Source organism: Harpia harpyja, chromosome 4 (assembly GCF_026419915.1).
Source record: "Harpia harpyja isolate bHarHar1 chromosome 4, bHarHar1 primary haplotype, whole genome shotgun sequence".
Lineage (NCBI taxonomy): Eukaryota > Metazoa > Chordata > Aves > Accipitriformes > Accipitridae > Harpia > Harpia harpyja.
The window spans coordinates 50045505-50073020 of record NC_068943.1 but is presented as its reverse complement, the minus strand read 5'-3'; the positions used below and the strand labels follow the sequence as shown (position 1 = coordinate 50073020).

The 27516-nt window shown below is 41.4% G+C and overlaps 1 protein-coding gene and 1 long non-coding RNA gene across 3 annotated transcripts in view; one reads left to right on the top strand and one right to left on the bottom strand.

Moving 5' to 3' along the window:
- EFEMP1 (EGF containing fibulin extracellular matrix protein 1) overlaps positions 1-2245 on the top strand; it is a 49638-nt gene extending 47393 nt beyond the window's left edge. For both annotated transcript variants that reach the window (XM_052783991.1, XM_052783992.1), the window contains one exon: positions 1024-2245. In XM_052783991.1, coding sequence (XP_052639951.1) covers positions 1024-1182 — 159 coding nt within the window. In that variant the 3' untranslated portion in view covers positions 1183-2245. The remainder of the gene's footprint in view (positions 1-1023) is intronic.
- Positions 2246-22406: 20161 nt separating this feature from the next.
- Positions 22407-27359, bottom strand: LOC128141133 (uncharacterized). Its single transcript, XR_008234921.1, has 3 exons — positions 27264-27359; positions 26601-26722; positions 22407-24097 (listed from the first exon to the last, which is right to left on the bottom strand). It is a non-coding gene; the product is annotated as an uncharacterized LOC128141133 (long non-coding RNA).
- Between the last annotated feature and the right edge of the window lie 157 nt (positions 27360-27516).

Sequence of the window (27516 nt, the reverse complement as noted above, 5' to 3'; positions counted from 1 at the left end):
CTATAATCCAGTGCTTTTCCCTGGATTGATTACATATCAAAACCCCATACCTACCCCCAAAATACAATTATTTGCTTAAAAAAGAATAAGATCACTCCAGCTGTAGTTTGGGTTAGACCCCAATCTAGCCTTCGGACTGCCTTTCTTTAGACTAACAATTCAAATACTCTGTTGCCACCCAACAACAAATCACAGGCCTTAAATAAGGAAGCATGTGTTCATTCCTGCCAAGGGACTGTAGTAAACAAAGGCTTACTTAGAAGTTATTCCTATTGTTTTAGTAAAACTTAGCTGGGTCTCAGATACAGCAGATGGATTGGATTCATCTGTATACCCTACTCACTTGACATGGTGAGAAAATATTTGTAGTAGGTGAAGGGAGAGATGGAGTTTACCCTTTTGTCATCATCTGTAAATCATGAAGCTCTTTAACAAACTAGCAGCATGCCACAGACAAGGCCTGTCAATGTTCCCCAGCATGATTCCACACTGGGAAAAGAGCTTCAGAGCAGTACAAGATGGGGATGGCAACAGGCACACCAGTTGCAAAAATTCCCAGTGTTTACAAGGGGAGCGCGACTCCTTCTGGAGTGTAAGCCATGAGATAGACTTAAGGTTTCCCTCCACTGAACAAGCTACATCACTGTTAAACACATTAGGTCTCTCTTGTTTTACTTATTCTCCATATATTTTAAAAGCTGATAGATGGGGATAAAAAACAAAGACCATCCTGGGATAGATTACCACTTTTCACATCCTTTAGGAGAGTCAGCATAACCAGGAACAGATTTTGCAGTGCAGTTTATTCCTCTGAGCCCTAGTCAGGTAAAGTTTTCCCTGCAGCAAAGCCAGGTGTGAGATTAGTCATGGCCATTTAAAAATGTTAAAAGAATACTTGCATTGTGTATCTCTGCTGAGACAGAGCATTTTTACAGTGTAGTAACACACAAGCACTCTCTTGACGCAACTAGGGAATTGTTTTGGATTTGACCGAATTAAACTTTTTTGTTGTTGTTCTTTCAGCAAACAAGCGCCGTAAGTGCAATGCTTGTACTGGTGAAATCACTATCAGGACCAAGAGAACACATTGTGGATCTGGAGATGCTAACAGTCAACAGTTTGAATTATCGTACAAGCTCGGTGTTAAGATTAACAATAATAGTGGGACCTTACGCATTTTAGTGGTTTTCAATACCCCTTTCACTGGCACTTAAAGCAGCCAAAGAATATTATCTTAAAGAAAGCACTTACTATTTTATTTATAGATTTTGCTCTCTTTTTTAAGATTTGTTTAGTAAGTTGATATCTTTAATCCACACATTACACCTGTAATTCAAAATTAGTAGATGTGTTCCATAGTATAACATGGGCATTGTCACTTTCTGTATAAAGATTTAAATCTTTTTTATTACCTTTCTTGGACTAGATACATACTATGCTTTTGTATGAGAACTGTACGTTCATACTATCCTGTAAAACTTCACACAACCTTCCTAGCCAAATAGGTCATGCAATTAAAAGGTGATCTTCTATGTTGTTTTTATTTTAAATTCTAATGCAGCTACACTGGCAATCTCAAAAAGAAAAAAATGATATAGTATGAATGATACACAAAGTAACGGTTATCTGATAAGCTAAAATATATTTCTTTAACTACTTTGTAACAAAAGATAACAGTCAATAAAAATCTATTTCTTTAGACATTTATGTGCTATCACGGTTGGTTTTTCTAATCCAGGTTGGAGGTAAAATTACATTGTGAGAAATGTTTTGCATTGGGTTTTTATATGCAGATTGTGTTAGCCATACCACATAATAACATTCTGCTCTCTCCAAGAAAAACAGACCATAGGAAGAAAATTTCTCCAACAAGGGAAGAAACTCCAAATGGAAAATCACCACACAGGGCACATGTGTCTGTGCTTTCTCCTGAGAACACTGTTGGTAGTTACTGGTTAGAGGGGTACAGCATTTTCAGACAGAGGTTAACATGCTATTTTTCCAGAAATATTATGTTGTATACTAAGAATTGAGTGCATTTGCTTATTAAGTTATATCGTTTTCAGGCACTCGGTCCTATTCCTGCTCTTACAACTCAAATGTATCATGTACAGTGTTCATAAAATTTATTTCTAATTCAAGAACTAATAACATCTTTTGTAATATGTAAAATCTTATTTCTTGTTTAAAATGTAGTAGTTAATCCTTTGATGTACAAAATTTTTAATAAAGATCTCCTACCGTATTGTATTTAGTCTTTTTTGAGGTATTTTATTAGCTGCATTAGAGGGCTGAATTGTCAGCTACTGCAGGAGTCAGCAAAGCCCGATCGAGTTCTGCAGAGTCAGAATGACCCAGATCTCAGTCCATACAGTATTAGTTCATGGAAGACTAAAACCACAATTCCTTTGTAGAAGGGCAAACGTATTACCTACTGAGTTTTAGTTTTACTGACATTAAAAAAAAAGTAAAATATACCAACATACACACATTGCTAGTTAGTTGCTGATTTACAGGAAGGAGCCTCTTTTCTACTTAAAATTCATTTTCTATATTTGTGAATAGTGCATACATTATACACAAAAAAACCCCTCTTGTGGTGCAGACCCACAGATTCATATTTATTATGTCAATCACCCTCAGTGATTGCTTTCAGGGGATGTGTCCAAAGAAGCAATGAGCATGGCTGGACAACTTGGCATCCAGAGGTCCTGCACAGCAAGACAGCAAAAAATTTGCTCCAGAATATAGCTTAGAACAGGCCACAACCGCTCTGGTTTAGGGTGACACATCCCCCACACTCAAACAAATTGCAGAGCAGGACCCCATTATCCAATGATCATTCCTTCAGGCAGCCATTTGTGGCTTTAAACAAATACTTCATCTGCCAAAAGGGTCAGAGCACATGGTTGTAGCATAGGCCAAAAAATAGTCCTGGCACTGGGTCACGTTTTCTTTGCCTGGGGCCCCGGAGCTGTGGGGTGAGACCCCAGGTAGCCTTCAACCCTCTCTGCAGAGAGAAGCTCACCAATACAATCCCAGTTGCTTTACAGAGGGATTTAATTGGTGTTTTCCATGGTGAAAATGCTCTGATATAGAGAGTTTGGCTTGTAGGAAGCTCCTTCCTCTCCCCAGAGGGATTCCTCCCCATTCATCATCACTACAAATCCGCTTGGTTTGAAAGGCAACTCCTCATCCCACACATGTACTGAGCAAAATGCCTCCAACCTTCTCCTCCTCCTCCCTGTGATTCTTGTGGCAAGCAGCACATGCTCACCTCCATACTTAGTTTGTCAACTAACATTTTCTTTCTATGTAGTCTGTCCTCACAAATGAGCTGTGCTGGCCCTCAAGCATCCCCCTCTACCCCCAGAATCAGCACTGTTCTTTTACACCAACTTTTAACTTCCCAAACTGTGTAATTCAGCATTGCCCATTCCAAGAAACAATCAATTTTGTTGTTGTTTCTAGGTTTAAAATGGGCAGTTTTCTCTTGATAGGTGCAGAGAGGAGGCTGAAGTGGCTTTTCTTCCTTCAGTCCTGGGACTTGCAGGGCACCAGGCTGGTCCCTGCAGTGAATTAAGCAGCCACAAATCATCCCCAACGTCCCCAAGCTGCCAGACTCTGCCCCAAGAATTTACTCTACCTTCGTGCTCTGCCAAGATTTACACCAGTTTTGTCACTAGCACTTTTAAATCTTCCTTTTAAATCTCTGCTAAATCTCTTATCTGACAATGACCCAAAATTGATTATATAGAGAGAAAAATAACATTTATATACTTATCAAATGGCATGAACAGCCGAGGCAGTTGTAGGTCATACACATGCCCAAGCCACATTCAGCCCACTTGTTCCTCCACAACTCATTGTACGCGTAGACTTGGCTTAACCCATTTTATTTTCACACAAACTGTCCTGCCAACCACTCCACTCCCCATCTGTTTGCAATATTCAGGTCTATATAAGATCACTTACAGCCCAAACTAGCCAAGTCAGAGGTTATCACACAGCTCAGGAGCAGAGATCCAGCCACTTGCCAATATATTGCTACAGGTTGGTTGAGACCTAAACGCAGTCGCTGGGTGTGGGCACTGCTCTCCACACACAACATTAATCACAGCACTTTTATGGAAGCAGGGAGCTGAAATAACAGCAGCCCCTCCAAACCAAAACACAAACAGGTCAGCAGAGCAAGACAGGGACTACAGCAGGGCTGTGCAGAAATTGGAAGGTAGTTGGTATTGTTTTGGATAGGGGTGCAGTATGTGATCGAGCGTGAGAGTGTCCGAAAGAAGCCTGTAATCAAAATGAGAAGGTGGTTCAGAACCCGAACAAGGAGAGCTTTTGTATGCCACACTGTGCTAGAAAACCTGCATGTTGTTAGGAGGGAAACCTGCAGGTTCGTCTGATTTTCCAGGAAAGCAGGACTTTGTATGTTCCTTGCAAAGGATACAGAGCTGCAGCAAACATGCAGCAAGAGTTTGAATGGCTACTTGGATTAAAAGGGATGCTGAAATCCCAAGAAATTACATGAGAGCAAAGTGTTTGCTCAGACTTCGCTATATCCTACTGGCATGACCATTATCAATAACACGCTCCAGGAAAGATTCTCATATAAATCTCTGTCACTGTTGGAGAAGAATCTAAATCAGGATCACATGCAAAGTTTAATAACTTCTCAGAAATAGAAGTCAGAGAAAAAAGTAAAAAAAAAAAAAAAAAGGACTTTGAGTAAACAGAACTTAAGGAAATAGAAATGCAAGTTCATTTACTTCCCCAAGACCACCTGAACACAGTGCAGTGGGATTATTTTGTTTGGAAGGCTCACAAATGCAAGTTTATTGTTGAATCCTGTTTCCATGACTGCAAAGAGTTGCTTATGTTTTGAATGATCATCCATGTTGCTAACTTTATAACTCTCCTATTAAAATATAGAACAGCTGCTGCCCCAGTCAGCTGTTCGGCATATGGAGCCCACCAGGGACAAAGCCCACTGTTAACACAGAGAATTATTTTTAACGCCCTAACATTTCTAAACCTCACCATCATCTCAGCAAAATGGCACGTTTCCACACTCCCCAGCTGGGGGAACACCTGCGTAATGCAAAACTGAACTGTACTGCATCTGGTACAAAACCCAATTTTATTTCATCTGGCCAGCAGAAAAAGTTATCAGCCCCAGTGAACAGAAACAGGGCAAAAAGTTAACTGTGTTTTATATCTGGGGAAAAGCAGATGTCTAGTTAAGATGTTTATACTGCAAACGTTTCTGTATATATTTGGAGGAAAGAAAGCTATTTAATAAAATGGAGTTGGCTTATTGTTGCTAAAGCAAATTTGAAGGACAGTACAACAGCTTTTATCATTTTTGCATGGGAAAAAATACAGTCTGATTTTATATTGATATAGATTAAGAAAAATTACTTGTTCAAGGTACATAAAGTGATCTCAAAGTTAGATCTTTTTAAAGCCTCCCATTTATTGTGTATATTTGCTCAGCAGAAAAAGCTGCAAACATTGTGTCACAACAACATGACAAAGTAGTCAGTTAAAGGCTTCCCCTGATTTATTCTCTGGTATCTCAGAAAACACCTTGATACTGGATTAGGGGCTGTGTGGCCAAGTCACACAGCAATGCTTCCAGCAGATCAAAATACTGAACTTAGGTGCGCTCCAGGTTTTGTCTGTAAACACAGTCACACTGTCAGTCACATGCCATTTCTGCTCTCGCTTGAGAGAGAAATTATTTCACTTTCTGATCCAGAATCTCAACAGTCCCGGAAGGGGAGTGCTCTGCATCTCTGCTCCCTCCCCAAAATACATCTGGATAATTAATATATTTTAATTTTAATATAATATTTTTGTAATTTCTACATAACCATACAGTACGTATGTATTCAAACAGGGCAAACATTCCCACTAACATGCTTCAGATCAGACCTTTGAAAGTGAAAGGTGTAGCTCTCAGCTAAGCTCTTCAGCAGCTCCTGCCCTGCAAACACACACTCTGGTGCACTTAATTGCATAGCTTTAATGAAACATTCTTTTTTTTTTTTCTCCCCCTGAAGATACCCCCTAAAGCCTCTGCAGTTCTGGTCTACAAAAACTCCCTATGCAAAGGCATGCACCATCCCCATCTGTACACCCAAACAAGCATACAGAAAGGCTTTCAAATTTAGCAGCCTGCCAGCTCGGTTGACAAAAGTAACATATTTATGCTGTTAAACTCTGAAACCACAATCATGAAAGTTACACAGACACCTCAAGGTCTAAATCCTGCCAATGCCACTCCAGAAACATCTGAACCTGTGACCACCTCCTCTTGAGGGTCACATTTTCTTCTTGCACTTTGAGTGTTTCTGGAGTATCTATGTGCAATATATGGGAATGTTTCCTATACAGAATATATACAACAAACACCCAAGTGGGAAGTCAAAAGAGCGAAATTCTTGCAGGCGGCATGGAAACTAGGAAAACAAACAGATTTTGGAAGCTCAGAGTAAGGGCTGCAGAGGGGAAGCCAACATACCAAAACAGCAGGGTAAAAGGCATTATTAAAATCAATAAGTCATCCTCTGAGTAGCTGAGGTTATATACGAATGAGGAAAATAGAAATGTTCCTGAGATCTAGAAGGTCACACGTAAAAACAAACAAGGCAGGCCAAAGGAGCAACTTGCAAATGCCTGGACTAGCAAATCAAGCCTCTTCCAACCACAGCAGAAGCAACCTCCCAGGAGGCTGATGGGGCCAAGGAGTGACCCACACCTTAGAGGAACAAGCAAAAAAGATAATGCCATGGCAGAAAAATGAAATGAAGCTTTCTATCGCGTTCCTGGAGGAGGAATTTGGCAATACCACCGTGCCAGAGCTGTTCTTACAGGCAACGTATCAAAGGACCTGCCTTGAAGAAAGAAGTGGATAGAGGAGGGGGAACAGCAAATTTTGCTAATGATATCCAGTTGTTCAGGTAAGGATGAGCATCCTCTGGAAAAACGGACCTTGCAGTACTCCAAATATTGAGCAAAAAATGCCAAATAAACCAAAGGGGATAAATGTAAAAGTGATGCACATGGGGGAAAAGTTATCCCAGCTTTGTTTGAACAGCAAAGGACTCTGAACTGACCACCACATCTCAGGAGGATAATGTCAAGGTTATGACAGACCACTCAAAGGAAACCACAGCTCCAGAAAGCAAATCCAGCATCAGGAATAACTGGGGACGGAGCAGGGAAAAAGCCGAACATTTACACAGTTGTGTAAATCCACTACATCTTGAACACAGCAAGCAGTTTGGGTCCCATCCCCCTGACCCCTTCCTACAGCAGGATGTTAGGAATGTTAAAGCTCAGATCAGTCTGAAAAATAACTGCACAAATTCACAGAAAAGCCTCCCAAGACCCATTAAATACATGGCTGTCCTGGACAGAAGCTCTTCCCCAGCACCTGCGGGCACAGAGGAAACATTTGCAGTTTGCTGTTAGCAGCCCCAAAGCTGTTACACACCCTTGCCAGAAGCTCTACCATCAGCACAATGTTATGATGCCAAATGCCTAAAACCTGAAAATCGCACCAAAAAGAAAAAGGGAGGTAGCCTGTACAAAGCATTTTGATGCTAAGTCCATCGTTTGCATTAGTAATGTTTTTGTGTGTTGCTGTAGTTGGTCCATGGTGAACTGCCAGCACCATGTTTGGTGACAAGCCATTGCACCCAGCTCAGAAGTGGCCACAAAAGCATTAAAGCAAACTCTGTGAGCAGCAAATGCTTGGGGGGGGGGGGGGGGGGAATCAGCTTCAAGGGAGCAGAATTTAACTTCTGCCCAGTTTAAAGTCACTGCCTGGGAGAAGGTAGCAGGAACCAGATCATTGCAAATAATGGTGTTCCTAGGAAAGCCGTTTCTGGACACGCTTGCTAGACATGAATTGACCCTTGAAGTTGTATTGGGTCTGGCTGAGATGGAGTTAATACTCCCCATAGCAGCCCTCATAGCACTGTGCTCTGCATCAGTAGCTAGAAAGGTGTTGATAACACACCAGTGTTTTGGCTACTGCTGAGCAGTGCTGGCACAGCATCAAGGCTGTCTCTCCAACATTTTTGCCCCCCCCTCAACGGCAGGCTGGGGCAGGGCAAGATCTCGGGAGGGGACATAACCAGGACAGCTGACCTAAACTAACCAAACAGATATTCCATACCGTATGACGTCAGCTCAGATATAAAAGCTAAGTAAAGGGAGACGGAAGGGGGGCATTTTTTGTCTTCAGGAGCAACCACTACGCGTACTGAAGCCCTGCTTCCCAGGAAGTGGCTAGACATCGCCTGCTGATGGGAAGTAGAGAATAATATCATTTGTTTTTCTTTGCTTTCGCGCGCGACCTTGGCTTTCAGTTTATTAAACTGTCCTTATCTTGACCCACGAGCCTTTTGTTATATTTTCTCCCCCCTGTCCAGTTAAGAAGGGGGAGTGATAGAGCGGCTTTGGTGGGCACCTGGCATCCAGCCAGGGTCAACCCACTACAGAAGTGATTCAAAGGCTGAGGCTGAAGTTTGCATTTGCTGCTTTCTCTTCCTGTAATGAACCAAGTTCCAGACAATTTTGCAACCCAGGGTCGGTCTGAAGACTACCTGCAATATGTAGTAAGGCTGTTTTGTTTCATGAGAGCTTTAAAAGCTGGCAAAGGTAGGTAGGCAGCAGAAAACATGAAGCAACACGCCGAGTACTCACAGCAAGGCCGGTGATTTTGTACTAAAAACCAAATCACAAGGATCAAAATAGTAACATGAAACTTTAATGGGGTCAGAAGATTTCTGCCTTTGCCCTGGTATGCTGAAAAGGGAAGACCTAAATTATACAGTGAACATCTTCAATAAAGCACTGAAATTTCATGGACAATCAAGCAGTAGTTTCTGCTAATGTATCACAAAAGGCCGCAGTTTCCTCTGTTTTCTGCAGAGAGCAGATCAAGCTGACATATGCTGATGTCTTACTGCAAGCCAGACTCGTGCATCATTTTCCCCACTAGTGCTGGGAAACATCAGACTGAAACCACAGCGAAACCTTTGCAAGACCATCACATTTTGAGAGCCCACTCCATCTCTTAGCGAACTGGCTGCGGTTCAGCTTCCCACTTTTATCAGGAAGCTTCTCCCTCACCAACAACCCTTTTTTCCCCCTGCTATACAGTAGAGACATTGCTGGCTGGTAATTTCCATCATACCAGGTTGAAAGCTGCCCAGTTCCATCACAAGTAAACATTTTTCAGGAATATGTTTCCTTGCTCAGTTTAAGAATTTTTTTCCCCCATGTCTGGAGTTGGCAGAAGTTGAAAGGACACAGTGACATTCTTGTGAAGCTTCAACTTGCGCTTTGCACAAAGGCTGTTTGCATACAACCATAAAGAAAAGCTAGAGAGGCACCACATTCACATCATGGCAAAGATGAAAATAAAGCTCTCCTGAAAGATTATGCACACATACACATTACAGATGCACAATACATACATGCAATACTGATATGTAAAGAAACAAGGATCCAGCCAGTACCAACATCCCAATCAAATCCACCTGCCGGCAAGGCACCAAGATAACAAACACATCTCTAAGCTGGCAGCTTGTTGGCACAGCCTTCTTCTATCATAAAATTAGCAGTTAAGTCACTATTCATCTTGACATAATTTGATGCTCATACCTAGGCCAAAATCCCTAAACCAGGCTATTTTCAAATATTAAGTCCAGTAGCTTGGTATGTCTTTCTCTTCCCTGTACTGTGGGAGATGGCATAAGCTCTAACCAGCCTGGGAAAAATCCAAAACGCATTTGTAAAATTTCCAGATTCTGTCTTTAAGCATCTCTTACTGAGTTTCCAAGATATTCAGTCTGAGCACTGAGTCCTCAAGGCACATTTCAGAGAGGGGTGGAGCACCCCCAGCCCACTCTCACCCATCTTTAACCTGCCTCTTCAATGGGCTTTGAGCAGCATCCCAACACATCCTCCACTGCAGCCTTTTCTTATCTGAATTCAACCCTTCCACTGCTGTGACATCACTGCAGGGATATTTTCCATCTCTGGCTGGTAGAGTATTTCTTCACCTTTGGGCTTACCCAAATTTGCACACACTCAGGCACTTGGGATCAAGGCTTTTGCTCCGATTGCTCTTGACCACCATCACTCAAGCTGAAAACACTGTGCTTCAGGGAGGAAAAATACTATCTAGATGTTTAGAAAGATCAGCCTGCCTCTGAAAATTAGACAGTGCTTTCAAGCAGTGTAGGATATTTGGTGACAGAGGGGTGCTTTCTCACAGCACAGGCCCCAAAATCCCACTGATCAGCTATGCAATCTGGGGTATTTCAACAGCTGTCCTCAGCAGACACTTCCTGAGGTTGCCTGGAGTCTCAAAAAGGATGTAAAATATTTGTAGTAATTCCCTGAACAAACCCAAGAGGCTTCCTCGAAGCAGAGTCCTCAGCTCTGTTGACTTGCATTTTTAAAAGGTAATATAAATTCCACTTACACTGGTTTGTTTTGATGTTGAAAATTGGTCTCCATAGACATGGTTGAAATCATGCCCTGCAGCGCCGAGGCTGGAGCCAACAACCACACAGCCCTTCGCCAGTACAGAGCTGAGGAGGTTTTAAAGGTGTAAATGCCATCCTGCCTGCCGCAGCGGGACTGAGAGAGTGCAGGGGAGACCAAGCAGGGACAAGGTGCCCCATCACAGACAAAAAGCCACAGCTGTGGCCACCCAGGCACAGGAGAAGTCTGTGGGGTTCCCCACCCAGGTCAACCCCAACCCAAAGCCCCATCCCACTGCTCACACATTTCCTTCACCAGGCATAGACAAGGGGGCAAAAAGCCCTAGAGAGCCCATCAGAAGCCTAAAAAATTATTTATTTTTAAAACGTCATTGCCCTGCAGAAGCTCCCTCAAAGGCTGACATTGCACCTAGGACTGTGGTGGTGTTTGCCAAGCAGAAACAGCAATAAAAAGAAATAAGGGTGAGACAAACAGAGGGGAATATATGGAGAAATTACAAGTAGAGGTTTTTATATGGAAATTTATATCGAGGGTAACATTCCTAACACAAGTGTTTTAATACTTCCGGATGCAAGCCTCAAGCCAAAATCCAGTGAGGTCTGATGTTACAATAGTGTTTAAGTTCAGGGATGCTGAACGTTTTGCAAGAGCTACAGGTTTTCTCAGCGCCAAAAACCATCCAGAAGAACAACAAAAAAGCTTTTAATTCTCCCCCAAATAACCCCTCGCAATGTCTCAGCATGAAGCAATCACGAAGCAGAAATGAGTCCTGAGGCACCAAACCGCCCAAGTTGATTTGAACATTGTGATGCACAGACCACTTCAAAACCTGCCCGCCCCATCCCAATCGGGGCAGGGGGGGGGGGGGGGGGGAGAAGGGGGAAGAGACAAAAAGCAGCAAAAAACAGAGAATGACCAATATTTGAGAAACCATTATTTTCATTAAACTGTTTTCTTCCCCTTCTCAGCTCTAAGACTGCTTCTGCCTCCTGCCTCCACCACCCTGGGGGTGGTGCCATAGACCTCCTTACCACTGCAAAGCCCAGGCAGAAAGCAGCCATCGAGGATTTCCCTGAAAGGCCAGCTCAGTTTCAAATAAAGCACAGGATTGCTCCACCGAGGGCAATATCAGGCTGAGATCAAACAAGCAGACGTGTTCCCCAGGTCTTTTTGCAACACAGCAAGCGTGAGCTCACACGAGCGATAAACTGTTCAGAACAACTTGTCCCAGAGACGCTGCTGCTCCTCCGTAGCTGCCAAGGCCCATTTCTGCTTGGGTTATGCACTATGCCAGCTCCTCCCGTATAAGATTAAGCTGCCTTGAGGCAATTTCAACTTACACATCTGATATTTTGAGCATTTTCTATGCTCTGCAGCTCAGGAGCCGGTGCAGCCCGTGTACTGCCATTTCTCCTTTTCACCTCACGTCACCCTTGCAAAGGCGTTCGTTCCCATTTAAGGGCTCACACACCTTTTCTGGGCCTTTAAAACATCAAAGGGGTAATTCAAGGAAATAATATTTCACTGAAGAGCAGAACTGAGCCATCAGTGCCATACAGCTCAACTCTGCAGGGGCATGAACCTGATAGCAAAGTGCATAGGACCTGTTTGCTTAGATATGTCCATCATACTGAAGAATAGTTTCCCAATTTTGAGACTGTTCTGGGTTTATTAAATCCCATTAGTTTATTACAAGTACCAGTAACATATCCTAGAAACAAATAAATGAGCTTTTAAGCCTAAAAGCTTAATTTCAAGACCATCCTGGGCAGCTCCAAGTTAAAGAGGCAGATACCAAATGAAAAAAAAATTTAATAATCTAAAAGGTCTCCGAATTCCTTATTTGTTTACTTATCTGACTACACATGAATAATTTCAGTCTAGCACAGGCCTGTTTGGGTGCCAGATCTTGTTTGCAAGTCTGCTCTGTGAAAGGCAAATGTACAGTTGAACTTGGATCCTATGCAAGTATCAGCCAGCTATTAGCGTTAATTGCTAAACAATTTTTCCAAAAACTAGATTAACTATAAAGCTCAATGCCTGCGGTTGTTGCTGGTTACTGCTGAGAGGAAAACAGTTACTAACACAACTGGTTGGGCTCAAATTATAAATAAAATTAAAATGCTGCATTTACCTAGCCAGAACAGTAACTCTATTTTATGGACATGTGGTTTTCTGCATTAAATCCAATTTCTGTACATTTCTGTATGCAACAAGATGGACAGATCTAAAGGGACACTTGTGTGCACAGTAACCATGATCATTGTGATTCAGCTCACAAAACACCAAAAAAATTTTGCAGGAGCATCTCCAAAGCCATTGGTTAAACCATTCAGACGAAACACAATTGTGTAAGAAAGTAAGTTATAAACAAGACTATGGAAAAGCAGGGGAGGAAAGAAACTTCCTGAGTGTTTGGCATTATTCTTATTAGTGATGGCTGAATTCATTTTGCCTCATTTCCAATGTAGTCAGATATTCAAATAAAACTTGAACACCATCTGTTTGCCATGATCCAGAGACAACAAAGATTGGAGACCAAAAATCATGAAGATGGCAACAGTTAGACACAGATTTTTCCTGTACAATCAGTTTGTATCAGACCAGGTCTGGGATCCGCAAGAAAGGCTGTTGTCTAGCCATAACATGGAAAAAGTTTCCTCCAAACGCAAAAACATTTATAACTGAATCAGCACTGGCTTGGTGGAAAGAATATATTTACAAGGAAAAAAATTTTACAAGAAAATTTTGCAACTGTAATCAATTCCTCCATGAAAAGAGTCTATGCTCATGTCTCTGGACCAGCAAGGCAGAAAGCACTGGCTTTACAGCAACTGGTGAGGAATAGTTTGCAAAATGTTTGCATGTCACCTGTACTGTAATTATACAGATCACTAGTTCACTCACATCTCCAAGCGTCTTCATCATGAAATAAGAAAAAGAGCATTGTTCCTTGCATTTTTGTAAAACTCTCGGAAATCAAGATACCGGCTGAAGCTTTTTTAGAAGGCTGGTGAAAACAGGAACGTTAAAACTCCACACTGAGGAACTCCACTTAAGTAAATCAACTGAATAAAATATCCAATAAAACGCACAAAAATCTAAAGCAAACTTAATTGTGATAACTGAGTTTTACGATGTTACATGGCAAAGCTCATCACAACTGAAACTTTTCCCCACAGTATTATTTAGGGCAGGTTTTACTCCACCTAACTCAGACAATAGGAACAAGATGCACTTTTTCATTTGGTACAGGAAAATCTGTGGGGAACAGGAGGGCTGAGGAAGTGTATCCATAATTAACTCAATTTGGAGGCACAGTTACGGTGCAAGTGTGTGCACTAATCATTTTCCTTCTTTCCCTAACATCTGTGCTCCTAATTTTGTAACCAAGATTCGCACATTTTCCTGAACAAGAATAAATCTGTGCAAGCCTTTGCTCTGACATTTGCTCAGCACTGAGACCAAACTCTTATCCCAGCCAAAACCAGCACAACCAGGCACACAGGGTGCCCCATCCCATCCCTCTGCTATCAGCAACAAAAGTCAGGGGACACATACGTCCCCTCAGGCATTTTGGGATTGCAGCATGTGTCCTGCCAAGCTACAAGGGTCAGGCTAGGAGGTGCCATCACCAGCTGCCTGGTCACGGAAGGGAAATCCCATCCAGGAAGCATTAACCAACACCCACCCAGTAAAAGGCAGGTGCTGAACAGAGACCCCAGATTGTCAGAAATGCACCCTTAGCAGTATTCTACTGCAATCCTCAAAAGCATATTCCCTCCTGCATGTAAGCAAGCCACAGGAGCCACTGGTGTTTAGGGCCAGCCCTGGCCAGGGATTCCACTGCAGAGGCCAACAATCCCCAAACCCTGCAGAGTCAGCCAAGAAATTCGGTTTCATTCCAGCTCAGCCGCTCAGGGCAAGAGGCTTACAGCCTCATGGAGGCTTTAAATCCTTCCCAGGGACAAAAAAATCAGCCCTAGCCTCAAAATCTTGTGGCATGGCAAGTCAAACCCCTTTTCAGAGCACAAAGCAGAGGGAAAAGAGGATTTTCTTTGCATCGTTTTTTTTACACAGCCTCCTTAGAGGCTGTGTGTTTGCTGGTGCCCATCAGCATCTTGCACTGTACCACTGTTATATGTGGAAGTTGCTAAATTGCTGTGCAAGTACAGCTGACCATGCACCACTGCCAGGCAGGTGTCATAGCCTCAGCACGGTCTGCAGAAAGTAAAACAGCTCAAAAAAACCCCAGATGAAACTCATGCAACTAAGGTTTTAGAAAATGCTGATTATAGTGCATTTGAGAAACATTTTGCAGCCCTGCAATTAAAGCCTATAACACAGCACATACCCACAAAGGCAAGATTACAGACGTAACCTGGATTTTTTACATTTCCTTTTGCACACTTGGCGACAAAACCCGAAGCTCCCAGTGTCACTCCTGCAGGGAAGCTCACATGCACGCATGGGTGATGCGAGTGCGTAACAATAACAGCCAGGCTATAAACTACACAACCAGGAGATGGGTCTACATGGCATGAGCTTTTGATAAAGCAAGGTAAAGTTCTTTTTAGCATACTTTTACAACTACTCCTTTCAAAAGTAAAAGTATCAGACCAAAGCAGGTTCAGGAAGAAAATACGAGATTTCCAGATGACATCTTGTTTGTTGATCATGGAAGGGGCAGAATTACATCTGAGGATTTTGCAAATAGAAACTACCCAACAACTGCTTGGAATTGGAAAAAATAAGTATAATACTAAAGGAAAAAAAAAATCACTGAAAGAAAATTAAGTAAACAAGAATACATAGCTAACATGATACACTGGATATTGCTGCCCTGAGTTCATGTGTTTATACATGCCTGTACATCCACAATAGTTTTAGTATCTTGAAAACAGCAATAACAATTAAAAATTCTTTAACAATAGGTGGTTTTTTTCAGAACTGGGGTGTAATCCCTGAAGCCAAAGGTAGAGGGATAGAGTATCGCCCATCCCGGGAACAATATGCTGAGCATTGTTGATAAAGATCAGTCGGGTGATGCAGAGTTAAAAATCAGAGCGTACCACAGAGAAACTCCTGGTTTTCCTTTAGATGCTCTTTACAGCCACTACACAGAGTTATAAATAACTTTAAAAGGTTAAATTGGGGGGGTTGGGATGCTCTTAGGACATGGCAACACCTGAAAAGAGCTCAAGGGCAAACACACAGTGTGAAGTTAAATGAGATAAATCAAAGGCTGAAGTTGAATCACTGAACTGTTATCAGCTGCGGAGCAAGTGCCAGCCATCATGAGCTGAAGTATTCCCCCTTCCTCTACTACTTTGACTTCTGCAGCTGCTATTACCCTATTAAAAATTTTTATGTTCTTCTACACATTTCAGGTCCCAAAACACGGTTAACTATACTCAGTTTTAAATGGCAGATACCCTTATGGCTATTAACATGTATCACTATTCTATTACCACTTTTACTAACAATGCTGGCATTTTTCAAGCTAGTTGCAACTTGTGTAAGTAACTATGAGTTAAACACCATATACTTAATTCCTTTACCAACCTTTCTTTCAACAATGCAGCAATGTGCAAGTATAACTATAGTAAGTGTTGATGGGATTTATAACTGGGTCCTGACTATAAATCATATTTTTATCAGCCTTAGAAACTTTTTATTGCCTTTTTCATCCTTCATTTTATAGGAATATGTGCTATCTCCTCTGATCAGAAGGACCTGTATCAAGGTGTAGCTCTTATTACATGCCCCAAAAGATAACACAGATTGTTTTAATTTTTTTTTCTCCTAAGCAAAACCCCCAAATTAATGTAAACATTTAGGGATTCCAAGGAGTCATTTTGAAGAAATAAGTTCGAGTCTATCATATTTGTGCTCATTGTAAAATTTGAAAGCTCTGTACAAAGGGCTCGACCCAGCCCTGCCAAAATCAATGACATTTGTCACAGCAAGAGGATGGAGCCAACATGCTGGAAACAGATCAAGGACATGGCATGGGTTGACAAACTGCTCGATCATTAACTCTTAATTTAAGCTTAGACCTCCTTTATAAGGCGAGTGGGTGAGAACAGCAAACAAAACCCATATCAATCACCACATCCACACAGTTCCCAACTCCTATTTATAGTTTTGCTTTGAAATTAAAGAGAAAAATGCAAACCATCATGCCAAAGGGGAAAGAAACGGAACAGATACAATCTGTAGGATTCTGAGCTGTAAGGCTGCTGCTTTATTTCAAGCATGCCATCCACAATACTCACAGCACTGCTGCAAATTCAGACTGTCAACATCCAACTTTTGACAAAGTTTCGAAGACTTTTTCCTTGAGTTTCATAGACAGCAAAAATCAAAAGGCTTCAATGGTTAAGATGTTTTAATTATTGACAAGTTGTAGGCAAGCGATCATCTCCTGTCTTTTTTCTGATTTTTACATTACGTCCTCCTGTCTTTCTCTGAGACTACCAGGGTCTTTCCGCATGGCACCACCAGCAACTTTGAGGCCTCCAGAGCTTTGCTCTTTGTTAGAGGGCCTATTAATCACTGTCTTGTCTTTTTCTTCTCTTACTTGAAAATGCTTTTTAAAATTAAAAAACTCAGTTAAAAGAAAACAGATCCAACGTGAAAGCCTCAGTAATCATTAAATAACTATTTCAAAACATCACATCCACAGCTAAATAATCATAACTAGCTTTTCAAAGGATTTGAAGAGTTCCAAATTCACCTTTTAGACTGTTTTTGTGCCATCACCTGACACAACACAGATCAATCACATTTTGCCTTCAAATCACTCATCTTCACCCCATGCTTCATTACCAGCTTGAGCCATGTCATCAATCCTTATTGCTGCCTTCATCTCATCATCTCGTTTAATTACCACCTCTTTTACTCATCCATTTGGTACGCTAATCCCCAACACAAAGCCTTTCACCATTGTCTTGCCCTAAAACAGGCAACAGCCCCACAAGGTGCTGCAGGACAGAGGCAGACCCCAAACCCACAGCCACACTCCCAAGCAGAGCAGTGGCCAAAGGGATTTTAATCGGGCAAATGCATCCTCACATGACAGCAAGAGACAGCTCATGTTTCTCCCTGACAGAAATAGGAAAGCAATAAAGGAAATACATCAGGCCTTAAAGTCATAATTCCTTTAAAATTTGTCAAAGATTTAAGGCAATAGTGAGTGTAGTCCCACTATCTTACAGGTTACCACACAAGAAAATGCCAGACAATAATTGGGTTTTTTTAAAATGCATTTAAAAATATATTTATTTTACATGCCTTTTCTTTGCATTACATGCTGGATCAGACAGCTACTTGCCAATCAAACAAGGGTCTTTGCTTTGTTTTAGAAACCACCCTCCCGAAAGGATGCCCACCGTCAATCTGTCACTGTCATTTGCTCAGTTTTCAGCCCTGGGCAAGTAATTCAGGGCCTCAGGTCATTTCAGACCTATTTGTATTCCCTGGTATTTATCATAATTTCTATCATAATCATTTAAAATCAGACCTTTGGCTCTTGACAGCCAACAACAGTCTGCATGGCTTCATAAGTTGGTACAGAGAAGAGCCCCAAGCAGTGCTCAGCCCTCAGGTGGGATTTTTGGGGAAAGGTTGCCAGAGTACAAATCATTTTAACTTGGGCACTGAAAAACTGAATTGACAGTAAATGAGCACAAACATCTGGAAGCTTTGTGCATTACACATGATGTTCACTTACATTTCTTTTTAAACTAACTCAAGATACACATCACAAAAGTAATTTGTAGTGTTAGAAGTGGTGCTAACTGAGTTTCGAAAACAGGTATCTAAAGTTATCCCATACAGACAGAGTGCTTTTGCATTTATTTGTTAAATTCTGGCTGTTTTGTTAAGAATACAGCACTGAATGCTCAGATTTTATGTAAATGCCTGAAAAGGTTTAAAATCACACCCCTAGGTCCTCCTTTTTAAACCATGGACTTAGTGGCTCTTCAGCCACTCTTCACTCCCATTGCATGCACAAAGGGGAGAGCACTGTCTCTCATAAATTTTGTAAAATTTACCATTTGTGTAGATTTTCCCTTTCACTTCAAATTAAACAAAAATTATTTTCTGTGCCACTCATTCATCCCCACAAGTTAAAAATTGCCCATATTTCATCTGATCACAATGAAGAGCTGAGCTGGGAATTTATCTCAAGGATTAGAGAGCTATGAAGTAACATGTAATGAAAAAAAAACTGTTGTTTTCTATTGTTCCACAAATATTCAATCTTCTGATGTTTCCAAGCAAGCTGTGGAGGAGTTCCGTGAGCAGAAGCTGCACTCTGCGGGCATCACCATAAAATAGCCGGAACCCAGCTTGGACTGCAACAGGAGAACCATATCCCTTGGTCAGCTAACCAGTGCCATCGTATGGCAGAAGATTAAACAGAGAAAGATGCGCGAAATAACTCATTTTTAGGGTCTTCCTCTGTCTGGGGAGCTTGCTACAAATGTGGGCAGGGTATTCTCAATTTCTTCAAGACCCCAGCAGAGATACATAGCACAAGGGATAGTCTCCAGGATGAAAATGTGATGTTTGACACTGCTCCGGAAGAAACACAGTTATCCAGTGAACTGTTTAAAAGCAGTAACTCTCACTGTAGTTGCTCATCCCTCTGATTTTTCTGGTGAAGCTAAAGATGATTAAGTGACACATCTTAAGGGAAGAGAAACTTTGTTCTCAGAAGAGGTGACTTTTAAAGCCTTTTACTGAGCTCTGCAAGGCATTCTCTCAGCCAGGATTTAGGATAACAAGAGAAAGGGACTTCCAAACATTAACAATGTCACTGCCTGAGACATACAGGGACACAGCTGCACTGCTTTGGTAGATGCTCCCTTACTCCTGCTTGCAGGGTGTTCTTTTATTAAAGACTCTTTCCCTCAATATTGTTTCTCCAACCACACCAGCTGCTGCCTCAGCTAAATGGGACCACCCTCCCACACTCATTTACACCTAGTGGCACTCATCCAGCCTTTACAAATTACTACAAATTTCCCCCCACTTCATGACATTCCTCCTTTTTCCAACCCAAATGCCCTTATTTATGACCACACAACAAATAAGAACCAAGTGTTTCAGGCCCATCTACTCATCCCTTTCCTCTGCCTGACCCCATGAGCATCCCCCAGCTCCCCAGCACAAGCCTCAGCCCCAGCTCAATACCCACCACCAAAGCATACTTACCACTTCAAAAAGGATGTTTACCTCAAAGACACTAAACAAATACTTAAAAGAAATATTTGGGGTAGCATTTGAGATTCTGCAAACAGGCCTATGTATTTAGTAAGTAAACACACATGTATACAAATAAATATGTAGTAAGTAAATACACATGTATATAAACAGGACCCCCATATGGTACCACCACCTGTCCCAACCACTGGCCTGAAATATTCCTGTTTCCAGGGGAGCTGGTGAAAGAGAAAGCAGCTCAATAAAAACTGGCATAAAATATGAAGGTAACTCTTTTGAGAGGACAGACTTCGTTACAGGGAATAATTTTGCTTTAAAAAGGGGATGCAAATACATATTAATACTATCTTGCAGCATGTGCAGATAATGGTTTCAGAAGAACCTGGACTTAAGCCATCAGATTAAGTGAATTAAGGTGGTTTCAACAGCCAAAGGACCCAAATCCACAGCTCCCAGAAACCATCACAGCTCTACTTCAGTACCTGGCCAAGGACATTAAAGTTTCCGGAAAGAAGAATTACAAACCATGTCTTTACTTCCAAGTAATATAGAGGGTTTTCTATGAGCATATATAATAATTTCTTTTAGCAGCAGACAGGCACCCCCCCCATCACCGTGCAAAACTGCTCTTGCAAGCTCACATTAACATGTTTTAGTCAAAGCCTGTGCACAGCTACAAAGTCCCTGCATCTGAATATACAAGCTTTCACTAGAGACCCTCAGTTTTAAAGACTGCTCCCCCCCTACGTATCTGCTGAGCTCATTTTTAACCTGCCAGAAGACTGCAAAAGACCCAGTTTCCCAGTCTTTTTTTCACATAAAGCATATCTTAAAGCTGACTTGTTGGAGACACATTACATCCCATACACCAGCAGAACACCTTGGTTGAAAACAGTTTGCTGAACATTAAGACCGTTTTATTCTCCACTTAATACAATAGGACACAAAAGAGCCCAGGCAAACATGAAGGGGTTGACTCCACTTGTTCAAGTGAGGAGCCTGTCTTGTCTTTGTTGGTTTGTCTGTGTTGTTTTCTAACACAACCAGGAAAAAAAATAGCAACTGTTTTCCTGAAGTCTTTCACTAATTTTAGATTTCACAGCAATAAAAATCATAACTGAAATATCTTGGAAGATTATTACTCAAAAGAAAAAAGTATGATAGACTGTATGTATCTATTACACAGTGGGTATGACAGACTGTATGTAAACACATAAGTTATATATATACATACACACACAGTTTGATTACTATCATATCCAAATAGCTTTCCTAAAGAAAAAAAAAAAAATTTCCTCTGACAACTGTTCAATCCTCTGCCTTACTTGTACTTTATAGGGTGCTACCCCCCCCAACTCACTTCAGAAATCACAGCATTGGTTTGGGAAAAGGGGATTTGCATCTGCAGCTGCTTCATATGGGTTCAAGCACTTGCCTAAGAGAAATACTTGGTTGTAGACATCTCCAACTTACTCAGCAGGCCAGCAATGCTTGGGACGATCACAGACTTTAAATTTAGTCACCTACATCCTCTGCTTGAATCTAACCTTCATTCCCATAAACAAGGCACACGCAGTACTACTGCATCACACCTCCTTCCTGCCCAGGGAGTAGGGCAACATGTAGCCCACAAGTACTCAGGAAAGAAGAGAAGGAGGACTGGTGCTACCCTAAAATAGGATGAGACACAGGTGCTCCACCAAGATAATGCAAGTCAGGAGTCAGATAGCTGTGGCTGGGTAGCTTGTTTAATGCCATCAGCCCACCTTCTTACTTTTACTCTGAAATCCCTCATTCAAATAGAAGATTACATCCACCTGCCACAAAAGGTTTGATTATTAAGTTCATCCAAACGAGTTTTCTGAAGAAAACAGTGAGATTTACTCAAGTAATCATTACAGCTAATACAAGCTAAGGAAATCTAGCAGCATCTGAAAGCTATCACAAGAGATATGGCAGGGAATTAAAGTAGAGCTAAACATGACAAAAATAGGGAGAGAAGACTAAGTAAAAGAGAAAAAAAGTTTTAAAATCATGCTATTTCAATGTATACTCCTAAGACTTCTTTAGAAAGTTAGGATAAGAGCTATGCATCCTGCTAAAACAAGTTTACCAGTTCAAAAAAAGTTACTTGCTCAGGTGTGGCATATGAGCAGGCTCCCAGAGCTACTTAATGCTGGTCCTAGTCACATTCCATAATTGTTCTTCATAGCTTGTAATGAAATCAGCAGATTGAGGTATCATACCTGGGCATAGTGGTATGGCTGGAACGCTACTGAGAAACTTTACTGGAACAGCAACAGGCACAATCTCTTACCACCATTGTCCTTATCTGTAATGATGGCAAAAAAAGGGGAAAATAAATCACTGTCGGAATTTTTTTTTTTTATTATTTTAAGTGCTCTCTTTGTCGTTCCCCATGAGTTGCTTTCAGGTAGCCAAGTTTGTGCAATAGGTTCCACTTCCCCCCCCAAAATTTAAAAAAATAAAATAAGTACATATAACTTCATGCAAAAACTATTTAAGGAGCTCAATTTAATCTTACAGTATAAAGTAGCATATAAACTTAAGCCCAGGAGAAAGCAGAGCCATAAGAAGCTATCCAGTGGAAGAGTGTATGCAAAATGGTAGCTGTCTCTTGTTATGGAAGTTGATAATATGCTTACCGTTCACTTAAAATAGGTACATATCACTTTTTTTACAAGTTTTTTTTGTTTTTTCTCTCTACCAGGGAGGCAGCACTTTAAATGAGACATTTATTTAGCTGCAGAATGGGGAGTGGGCTATGGATAGAATTGAGTGATCAACTACAGATGTATCCTGGCCAAAACAAATAAGTGGCTTAAGACTGAGTGGATCATAACTAATTCCCCCCACACTTGGGAAACTTTAAGGTAGTTGAGTTTGCTGCTGCTATCCCACAAGTTGCACCAGCACACCCGGTAAGCGGGAGAGGATGGGGCATAGACAGGCCAAAAGGGAGCTGCTTAAGCTGCTGCTGAAAGAAATGCCTACTTTTTAATAACTACCATGGGATAAATATCAGTAAGACTTATACAGCATAAGAAGATGGAGTAATGTCATTACAGATATTAAACATCTTCATTTCAGTGTGGCAGAGGCTGCTAGAAAAGGCTCAAAAACTACTGCTGGTCTCCTGTAAGCTTGACTAATGATCTAAAGCATATTAAAACTATAGAAATCAAGTAGATATATTTACTCAATGCTTTCCACAGAAGCTTACATGTACACATCCAAGCTATTTGGGTGTTTCAAAGAGCAGAAGGCACGTGGTGAATTCAGTGTTTTTCTTAACACTGTTCCTCTGAGCAAGTGTCTCCCAGGAGAAACTCACAGGCTTTGTATGACTTGGGAGACTTTGAAATGGTTAGAGCAAAGCTTTCTGAAGAAGAAATGTAATGTTTTTTAAGAAATTTGCATTAGTACATTATTATGGAAGTGAAATTTTCAAATACAGCAAATAGTTCTCTAGGCTGAAATCCCATTTTACAAAAAAGAGATACTAAGGATGGACTCTCAAAATTCTTGGCAAACTCAAGCTTTTTATGCTGAATAGCTGCAGGTATCTACACTGGTCTTGACTTTGTTGTTGTTGCTTGTTTTGGGTTTGTTGTTGTTTTTTAATTTCCAACTGATTCCTCTTGCTTTCAAGTGGAATAACTTTGCCAGGTAAGCACAAATCCATAGCCAGTGGAAACAGAATGCGTACGGTTGGTGCTCTTCTGAACAGGGCAAGAAATGAGGTAAAAAGTGGCAGCTGCAGCTACTGAGACAGAAACATAGGCAAATGGTCTGGTGGCAGTTGGGAGAGCTGTTCTGGGGGAATGTGCCTCATATTGCAGCACAATGGGAACAACCTCCCCCACAGAAAGAGATTTTGACCTCCAGGCTCCCTCTCTGTGGGGTATGCTATGAGGGTAGCCTGGCTAACCCAACCTCAAGGCTACTGGGAGAGAAAAGCCTGCTTGGGTGATCTCTGATTTCTGGGTAGAGAAAGATGTTGGGAGGGGTTTTAGTCCTAGACATTGTTCCAAGGAGTATGCATACAAATTTTAATTAGAATTTTCAGCATGCCTGTAGGACTTTGGATGGATACATTTTCAATAAAATAGCAAAGAGAACTCTATCTCCACATGTGCTGTCACCAGAGCTGAGATTAGCCCTTATTTATGATTGCTAAACATCTGTGGGTAGGGCGTTCACAGCAGAGGTCCCTTGGCTCTGGAGCTCGTTATTTCTCTTGATGAGGAGTCCAAATGTGCTGGTCTTGAGAGCGTGGTGCATGGACCATCTATTTGCCACATTCAGTCTTGGTTTAGGAAGACAATATAATGGGAAATATAGTCAGTAAAGCACGATCTCCCTAGGTGAGACCTGAATAAGAGTATTTGCAGAGGTTAATTGCAGAAAGTGATCTCGTCAGCATGGTGGTGTACATGCAGATTGTGGTGTTGTATAGTACAAAAAGATCAAGCATCTGTGTTAAACAGGACTGTAAAAAGACCTTTTCAGTATTTTTTGCCTACTGAAATGTTAGTGGGTGGTTCATGAGCTGTAGTTTTGAAGTTCCAGTGCAAAACAGGTTTATTCTCAGTTTACTGGCATCTGCTGTGCATAAGCAGAAGTTTGGAAGAAAAATATCTCTTATCCTAATTCCAAACTAGATAGGGGAAACATGAATGGGGAAATGAAAGTGACGTATGTTCTTGGGTGGTGTTTCTTACTATTATATACCATTAAACTGAATATGGATCTGGGCGGAAAAAATACCGGAGAAAAAATCTAATGAAGAGAGAGAGAAAGTGCAAATCTTGCTAAATAAATGAATAAAATTTTGCTTTTTCATGAGGTTAAACATTAATTTTGTTTGCTGCGTAGTATCTTGCAGTTAATCTGAGTTCTTGTATCCTTTTTCTGTTACAGTGGTATGGCCATAACATGTTAGCCCATGACAGTTATGAAGGGCATACACTTAAGGCTTCTCATTTTGGTGAGTGTGGAAAAAGCTATCTAATAATTTTGGTTTAAGTCAAAAGATCTGTTTTCAATGCTCGCTGCTGTTTCTGAACTGTTTAACTCTTCTAATGCATGTTCAAATGGAAAAAAATAACAAGGTTAATTATTTTTTTAAAGCATCGTTTTTTTGTGTTTATTCTGGACTTTTTTTACAACCATACATAATCTCAGCTATAGAATTCATTCTTTGGTACAAGTAATGTGGATGAATGGCTTTTTTTAAAGTCGAAGCATATATTTTGCATGGCTGCTTCTCAAGAGTTTAGAAGTTATGGCATTTCTCTAAGATCTCAGAACAATGTCAGAATACAAGTTATGACTGTGTCATATTGCTGATGACAGAAGTCAGGAGGACAGAATGTCACGTTTCTTTTACACAGAAATTATTGAGACAGTGTCAGATGTTTGGAGCTAACACAAAAGTGTTTGTTGTATGCTGGTTACTGTTGACAGCAAAAGTGTTCAAGAAAAACACTTTTCACATGAATTCTGTATGGTTTTGTCCCTTGTGGTGAATGGACAGCGCCTGTTAGAAAGATCTTTGCTTCTAGATCACTTCTAAGTCCTCCTTACATATTCCTCTACACCTTTGTTACGCTTCTTTCTAAATTCTGCAACATCAGTCTGTTCAACCTCAATGTACATATATCACTTTGTGTTCATTCTCTATGAAATGCTACCCTGCTGTCTCTTCTTTGCTTGTCATTTCTGTCATGTAATTCTCTGCTTTAAGTATGTTGGCTTGCCCAGTTGAATTTAAGCTTTAAAAGCCCTAAGTAACCACCTTCTGTGCTTAACAGAAGACAAGATTTGTGTTGCTCATGTCTCTTGTATTATATGAATGCTTCCAACCATGCCTTTATCACTTCTATAAAATAAAATACCTTTTTGTAACAGTATAGAGCTTTGAACAGTTATTTGCTGTGAGCTAGAGAATAGCAATTTTAATGAGTAATAATGACATAAAAATATTTCCAAACAATCCTGTTTGTCAGCAGCAAAGTAAATGCGAATTCAGGCAAACATGGTGAACGTTCTTGCTTTGCCACCTAATATATTTTTGTACCAAATAAAACTGCACCAATGAATTCTGAATCTGGATAAAGTTAACGGTCCTTTTGCCCAGCCCAAATCCTAAGTTTCTGGATCACTCATCTTATTTCTCTCTTCTGTCTTGCCAAAAAGATAAGAAACATGTTGGCACAGAAGAAAAATTATTACTTGGACTGTTCTCCCAGCCAATGAATCTGTTTTCTATAAATGTAGCTTTAACATAAAAATCCAGTTAAGTAGACAGAAAAGATTAGTAAACAACAAGCAATATCAAAATAGCATTAGAAACAAACTAGTAATAAATGGTGTTAATTTTTTCAATAAATATCCCCCAAATTTAAATTGTTAACTCCAGATGACAGATGAGTTTAAGATGAAGTGTGACCGTTTGTATTAATTTAATCCTGCACAGATCTCACTGTTGGGGTGATCAGATCTCCATGATCACATGACTGTTCCGCCGTGCTCACAGACATAGATAATAACAAAGTAATTACTAATCTCTTTTGCTTTATACAAGTAAGCAATAATCTGTCTGAGGAATAATTAATGTATCAACAAAACCACTGTCCCGTAAGTGTAACATTCTGTTGCGCTCTGAACATGTAACAGCACAACAACTATTTTAACTGGCAAGCCTTTGTGATAAGCAGTAACAACTGTTGTAACCCTCCTCTTGCACTTTGAAAAATATTTTGACATTCCTGGCTTAAAAGTGCTAAGGATGACTATTCTTGCCTTACCAAGGAGAAAAGCGAGGAACGGCGTGATGGAGTCACCCCTTCAGTTACTTGAGACGAGTGTGACCTTGAAGTTGGGTGTGAATCCCTTGACGCTGTTGCCATGCTCCAATTGCCAGACCCTGCTATGGAATCTGTGGTTAATACAGCTGTAAGATTAATTACTAAAAAGGGGCTTAATTACAATTCTTCATTTTGAAATGGGGTGGGGGGGTGTTATAGTTTTGAAAACAGGAGGCACAGAACAAGGTCTTCTGGGCAAATTAATTCCAAATGTATGTATTTTTCCTTTCAAGTGTGAGTTTATGCTGGCACTGACTCATTCAGCCATGCTCCTGAAGGAAGGGCCCTGATTTTTTGACTGTGTAACATGTACTAACTTTTCCACACCAGGCTTTTGCGGCTGCTGTCGCTCAGTAGCAATACTGGGCCGAAGGCGCTGGCTGCCGAGCCTGGGGCAGCCAGACCAGGCCTCGCAGGTACAAAGGTGCCACAAAGTCTCCTGAGGCACCAATGGTGGGAGGGAGGTGGCAGCCCTGGTGCAGGTGTCCTCTCCCTCAGTCTGGGCCCCGTTTGGGCTGGCGTCCCCCAAATTTTGGTCTGAGCCGGCTCTAAAGCCGTCTCATACCCAGGGGCCGCCACGGAGCTTTTTCTGCCACTTTTGACCTCAGACTTCTCAGCAGGGCCCCGCCGGAGGCCCCGGAGCCGCCGCGTTCGCGCGCTCTGCGCCGCCTGAGCCTCCTCAGCTGCCGTAGCCGGCGGTGCTCGGCCAGGGGGCGCAGGGACGTGCTGGCGCTGCGGAACCGAAACTAACCCGCCGGTCCGAAAGCCAATCGGTTTCGAGCTTACTGCACGGCAGCCGCACCACCCCCCCCCCCCCGCCGCTTCCGAGAGCCAATCGGGTGGCGGCTGCCGTTGG